The 7073-nt window shown below is 44.0% G+C and overlaps 2 protein-coding genes across 2 annotated transcripts in view; both read left to right on the plus strand.

Annotated features, from left to right (window-relative positions):
* Window positions 1-4823, plus strand: part of LOC309550094 (uncharacterized protein) — a gene marked incomplete at both ends in the record, with an annotated part of 286669 nt that extends 281846 nt beyond the window's left edge. Inside the window, 1 exon segment of the mRNA XM_082250553.1 lies at window positions 4446-4823. Coding sequence (XP_082106679.1) covers window positions 4446-4823 — 378 coding nt within the window.
* On the plus strand, window positions 884-4427 carry LOC309550099 (uncharacterized protein; the record flags this gene model as incomplete). Its single annotated transcript, XM_082250558.1, has 5 exons — window positions 884-916; window positions 1031-1128; window positions 1218-1445; window positions 1546-1687; window positions 3766-4427. Coding segments are annotated over exons 1-5 (1161 nt in total), but the record flags the coding sequence as incomplete, so codon positions are not given.
* Window positions 4824-7073: the final 2250 nt, after the last annotated feature.

Here is a 7073-nt window from a genome sequence, read left to right on the forward strand (position 1 = left end):
GGCAGTGGTGAGGGGGGCATGGGATCAGTGGCAAGGGTGGTGGTTGGGGATGGAATGAGATGAGTGGTAGCAATGGTGGTGGGATGGATTCAGTGGCAGCAAAGGTGCTGGTGTGGGGGGAAGGGGGATCAGTGGCAGAAGTGGTGCTGGTGTGTGTGTGTGTGTGGGGGGGGGGGGGGTTGGATCAGTGTCACTCTCTTGCAGATCACTCTGTCCCTCCTCCTTGCTAGGTCTCAGTGTATCTTCGGCTTTCTTCCTGTGTCTCCAGTAACTCCTATCCCATCATGGGGTCCCCTCACATGGTGGAGAGCTCCTCCTCCTTCACTCTACTGGCCCAGCCTGGGTCAGCTGATTTTCGCTTTCAGTCTCCCGACATTGTATCTCCCTATCCTACTGAACTCAATGGGTGGGCAGAGAGGATGGGCGGGGCCCGTGTACCTCCTCCCAATGTCCCTCCAATCAAAGTCAAAGAATCCTATGACATCACACTGACCTCACAGCTCCTCCTTCCAATATCCCTCTATCCGACTCTTTATTTCTCATGCTCTTAGGATAAGGGCTGAACCCCAGGCCTCCTTACTTACAAAGTAGTGCTGTTGGACCTGCATTGTATGTAATATCAGAAACCTCAGCATGAAGTGGGGTTTAAATAAAAGGAGACCTAACCAGTGAGGTGAGGAGGATTCTGGGAATGTCATTTGATTTTACTATTTGTGTTCAAATCTAGAGTTTTTCTCCTGTGGAGTCTGGAGATCATATGACCATCACATTACCTCCACCTCCCTCCCTGATAGAATAAAGAAATAAAAAGAAGATTGAGAAGTCACCAGAGAGATCATTGAGTTGCTGACAGGAGAGGTGAGCGGTGCTGGGAGGAACGTCATGATGGAGAATCAGCCGCCCCTCACATCACCGGGTAAGAGGAGACTTTATTGTAAAGGAGAGAGCAGTACAGAGGGTCCACCTAGATCCCCCATCATCTGATAAACACATAGAAACAATGTATTCAGTCAGTGTGTGTTTCCTACAGATGGAGCCAGTAATGGAAACCCACCCGAGAGATGTCCCCGTCCTCTGTATTCCCGGGATTCCACACTCGAAGGTCACACCATCCCTCACCATCATCAGGTAGATGAGGAACAATCACTGATAGTATCATTAGAATCGGTACATGATCCGCATTGTCATCATTGATGTCATTTTTATTATATATTTAGAGTGGAAACCTGAGAGATTCTAAAGTTGAGGTTAAACAAGAGATAAAAGAGGAGGATGATGAGGATGGGGTGATGGTAGAGTCAGAGTTTCTAAAAGAATGCAAAGATCTGTATCAGGACACCATGGTGGAGTTATCCAGCTACAGAAACCCACCAGAGAGATGTCCCCGTCCTCTGTATTCCCGGGATTCCTCACAGGAAGGTCACACCATCCCTCAATGTTACAAGGTTGGTGGATTGGAGCATCATTGACTTCTGGAGAGGATGTGTTTTTTTTTTTTTTTTTATAATATCACAATATCTTACAGATGATATTCTCTTGGTTTAGAGTGGAGATCCAATCGATATAGAATTTGAGATTAAAGCAGAAGAAGAAGAGAGGTATGAGAGGGATGATCAGCAGTCTTTGGAGGAGGATGGAATGACGGGGACATTCATAGAGGAGGGCACTCCTACAGAGATCAGCACAGGTGGGTCATTAACACTAAATACATTTCTCCACCCATACTGCTCATTGATTCGTCCAGAGAAGGGCAAGGACTGGGTGTTATCAGCCTGTAATCCCCTGGTCACTTACCTGAGCTGTGTTCCCCATCCTGTATTTCTCTCGGATAATCTTTGTTCTCTGTGCTGCAGACACAATCTGTCTCTAGACTGGATTTATGGAGATTCTGGGGTTCAGCTGGCAGTAACATGTTGATATTTACCATAGACGTTGCTTGACCTAGGCACCTGGGGTATGTACCTTGAGTCTTCTGCCCCATGCCCGGGTCTAACAAGATTTCTGATAGAACAATTCTCCCGGGGGTTACTTCCTCTGTTATTTGCTGGCTGTGCCGGGTGGAGGGATATGTCTGTATAGTCTCACACCCAAGTCACCGAGTGCATTCTCAGGAGATGGGAGGCAGCGGTGTGGGACCACTGCAATTGATTACTGAACACAAATATTATAAGTCCTGAACCCTGCACTATATACTCTATATTGTACATTACATACTTCTGAACCCTGCACTATATACTCTATGTTGTACATTAAATTCTCCTGACCCCTGCACTATATACTCTGTTGTACATTACATACTCCTGACCCCTGCACTATATACGCTATGTTGTACATTACATACTCCTGACCCCTGCACTATATACTCTATGTTGTACATTACAGACTTCTGCTCTCCCCCCTCTACCCACCGCTATATATACACATAATATGGATTCTCTTTTGTTACACCCATTTCCTACCAGCTGGACATTTTATATCTGATTTGATTGGAGGACAGAATTTACATGGTGATAATAATGTGATAACATGCTCAAACCTTGGAACCTTAAACAGAAAGTGATAATGAGGGAGGAGTCAGTAACCCAATGATGGTGGTCTTCAGGATCAGTCCAGGCTTCATCTTGGTTGTTCTCCACCATCCTCACTCTCTGACCTCTGGTGGGGCTCAGCCCCGCTGTTATTCATGACTAAATCATGGACTAAGTAAGGAAGTGCGGGACTTCCTGTGTTGGGAAGATGGCAATGAGTGATAGAGGGGGAGGGGACACTCGTCCTATAATCCCCTCATCACTGTCACTCCTATAAAAGAGTTCTTGTTGTATCCTCACTCTCTGACTGAAGGCCCGTACACAAGATAAGAAAATCGGAAGGAAAATTTCGTCTGACGAACGATCTGCCGATTTTCGGATTGTTAGTATAGTGCTTTCGACAGCCGATTATGGATTTTCGGACGACAAAAACTGGATGTGCAGGCTATAAATGTTTTGTCGTACGTCAATTTTCGTTTAATTAGTACAGTTTTTGTCTAAAAAAAATATTAAGAGCAAGACTAGGCATGCTCAGAGACGAAAGAGCACATACAAAACAATCCAACACATGACATCACTTGTGAAGTTGAATTCTGTCGTACGGGAAAATTCGTATGAAAATAACATCTTCACTTTCAATGAGACTAGCATGCAACAAAAAACGGACGACAGATCTTCGATAATCTGATCGTGTGTGCGGGGCTTTAGGTCTATGAATAAAGAAAGGAACTGGTAGGAGATCAGAGGACCCATTTACTAGTTACCTTGAGGGGGGAATTGTAAGATCCTCAGAGACAAAGCTGCCTGATGTGGGCGGAGTCCTGGTTTAGGGGAACCAATCTGCTCATGTCTAGTAATAATCTTTGTATTTCTATTTTAGTAGATGGATGGGAGATGAGCAAAACCTCAGAGGATTGTCTCACTTTGTCTCCAGACTGTAAAGTAGAAGATAAGGACATCACACAGTATAGTCCAGGAGAAAACCCGGCTACCTCACAACACAGTGTAGTTGGACCATCGTATTCCTCTTATCCTGATGAACCTCAGACTGTGAGGGACAGTGCCGGACCATCGTATTCCTCTTATCCTGAGGAACCTCAGACTGTGAGGGACTGTGCTGGACCATCGTATTCCTCTTATCCTCAAATTGTGAGGGACAGTGCCGTTCTTACAACAGATAAGAGGTTCTCCTGTACTGAGTGCGGGAAGAGTTTCCATCTTAAATCCAATCTTAAAGTGCATAAAAGATCTCACACCGGTGAGAAGCCGTATTCCTGTTCTGAGTGTGGGAAATGTTTTTCACTGAAGTCCGCTCTTTCAACACATCAGAGATTGCACACAGGTGAGAAGCCGTATTCCTGTCCTGAGTGCGGGAAATGTTTTTCACAGACGTCCACTCTTTCAACACATCAGAGATTGCACACAGGTGAGAAGCCGTATTCCTGTCCTGAGTGCGGGAAATGTTTTTCAAAGAAGTCCACTCTTTACACGCATCAGAGATTGCACACAGGGGAGAAGCTGTATTCTTGTCCTGAGTGTGGGAAATGCTTTTCAGACAAGTCCAATTTTTACAGACATCGGCGAACTCACATGGGTGAGAAGCCATATTCCTGTCCTGAGTGCGGGAAATGTTTTTCAGAGAAGTCAACTCTTTCCAAACATCAGAGATTGCACACTGATGAGACGTTGTATTCCTGTCCGGAGTGCGGGAAATGTTTTTCAACAAAGTCCAATCTTTCCAAACATCAGAGATTGCACACTGGTGAGAAGCTGTATTCCTGTTCTGAGTGTGGGAAATGTTTTTCACAAAAGTCCACTCTTTCTACACATCTGAGATATCACACGGGTGAGAAGCCATATTCCTGTCCTGAGTGTGGGAAATGTTTTTCACTGAAGTCTAGGCTTAACAGTCATAAGAGATCTCACACGGGGGAGAAGCCGTATTCCTGTCCTGCATGTGGGAAATGTTTTTCACAGAGATCCCATCTTTACAGACATCAGAGATCTCACACAGGGGAGAAGCCACTTTCCTGTTCTGAGTGCGGGAAATCATTTACAAGGAAGTCCAGTCTTTACACACATCAGAGAGCTCACACGGGGGAGAAGCCGTATTCCTGTCCTGAGTGTGGGAAATGTTTTTCACAGAAGTCCACTCTTTTCACACATCAGAGATTGCATACTGGTGAGAAGCCGTATTCTTGTCCTCATTGCGGGAAATGTTTTGCACAGAAGTCTAGTCTTAACAATCATCAGAGATCTCACATGGAGGAGAAGCCATATTCCTGTCCTGAATGAGGGAATTGTTCCTCACTGAAGTCCTATCTTCCTGTACATCAGGGGTCCCACACAACCCTTGAGGTGTATTAGTGCCTTGAGTGTGGGAAATGTATTCTGTATGAATGTTGGTGGACATGTGTGGAAGAAGCACACCCTGATATACACCTCAGATATACTCCATGTCTGATCTTCATCATGTAAGAAACACTTCATAAGGAGATCAGAAATCACCAAAGACATGGATGAAGTGTTGTCCCGTGTTGGCCATTGATAGCAGGAGAAAAATAAAAATGGAGTCATTATCTATTATTGGCTGAGTACATTTTGTGCAGGAAGGTTTTCACAAACACTTATAGATCTGGTTCTAAAACCTTTGTTGAATGAATGGGACCCGCATTCCCCCAGCTGTGACCAGTATTGCTCATATTTTAGATCAGTGATTTCCTATGATTATTGGCTCCATCTAGTGGCCATAATGTGGCACTGCAGTAATATCGCATTATTGCCCCATAAGTGAGGAAATTGTCGTGATAATGAAAATCCAGGCAGAATTTGGCACAGCCGAGTGAATGATTGTCACATTAAAGGACATAAGATAATTAAACCAGCAATATTATACCAACCATTAATGTAATACAGAGAAAACTGCATTTGGCTATTATATGGCACTAAGTAGCATAGGAATTAGCTCCATCTAGTGGCCAAATGCAACATTCTCCTTTTTAAATCAGAGGAAAACATTCAACCAGCATAGCAAAGGGCCTAATAATATTCATTTATTACCCCAAATCACAGAGACGAGTAACTCCCGCACTTTCATTGGACCCTGCCATTTTTTTTATAAATGGATCCCTAAATGTCAGGAGATGTTTATATAAAGATGGGAAGTATGTAGCAGATAAATGAATAGTCCTCCTAGCAATGTTATTACCAGGCTGCAGCTAGGCTTGCTATAGGGAAACCCGAGCCGAGCCGCTGCTCTGTGTGTCCATTCACACAGGGAGCTGTGACCACGCCCCCTTTCTCACCTCATTGGCAGACTGACTTTGATTGACAGCAGCAGGAGCCAATGGGGCCACGCTGAAGTCTCAGCCAATGAGGAGAGGCAGCCAAGACACACCTACAACATCGCTGGATAGAGAGGGGGCTCAGGTAATTATTAGGGGGGCTGCACACAGAAGGTTTATCTTAAAGGGATTGTAAAGGCAGAAGGTGCATTCTATGCATTAAGATAAAAAAACCTTCTATGTGCAGCAGCCCCCCTAATACTTACCTGAGCCCCCTCTCTGTCTAGCTATGTCCAAGAGTCCCTCGGAGCCCAGGACTCTCCCTCCTGATTGGCTGAGACACAGCAGCTGCCACATTGGCTCCAGCAGCTGTCAATCAAACTCAGTTAGCCAATCAGGAGATAGAGGGGGTGGGGGGGAACTACAGCTTTGTGTCTGAATGGATGCACAAAGCAGCGGCTCGGGTGTCCCAATAGCAAGCTTGATAAACCAAAAGGAAAATGGACCGCACTCGGGAGTAGATGAAATTAGAAGTATCCTTTATTCCTCATGAAGGATCAATACAGACAGTGCATCACCGGGACATGCGACAGGTTGACGCGTTTAACGATAAAGGATCGCTTACTCATAACCACATGATGGGATGTCGGTGAATAGCCAGCATATATAGGCAAAATGTCAGCTGGTATCTTTACAATGAAATTGAATACACCTTGAATCAAATTAACAAAATGCCTTTCACATGCGAACCAAGCACCTTCAACTCACATGATTAAAAGACAAATAATCCAAGAGTCCTCCAAAAGAGAAGGAAGCTGTGTACAATCACATTACTCAATAAATTTAGCAATCGTAAAAAATGTTTATATACGTTCAGAATCATATTGTCCCTTGTAACTTCCTACAATGATTTTAACTTGTCAATTAATATGAAATAACATATTAAAAAATCCAAAAAAGAGAAAGAGAAAAACGGTGAATTGATTGCCTCAATTGTATAATGTATGGGCTATATACGTGTATAGAAATGGAAGAAATCCTAAATGAACATAAAATGAATTAAATTACCAGTGAATAAAGCTCCAAAAAATATAGTATGATTGACCTAGTGTGAAAAATATGCGTTGAGAGTGCAAAATTAATATAAAAAGTGAATGAAATGACATAAAAAATCATTTGGATTGTGCGTGATGAATTAGAGCCGGTTCACACTACTCTGACTTGGGACACGACTTGTGTGCCCTCAAGTCGCCCCTAGTCT

This window comes from Pelophylax lessonae (genome assembly GCF_965119305.1).
Source record: "Pelophylax lessonae genome assembly, chromosome: 3".
NCBI classification, from domain to species: domain Eukaryota; kingdom Metazoa; phylum Chordata; class Amphibia; order Anura; family Ranidae; genus Pelophylax; species Pelophylax lessonae.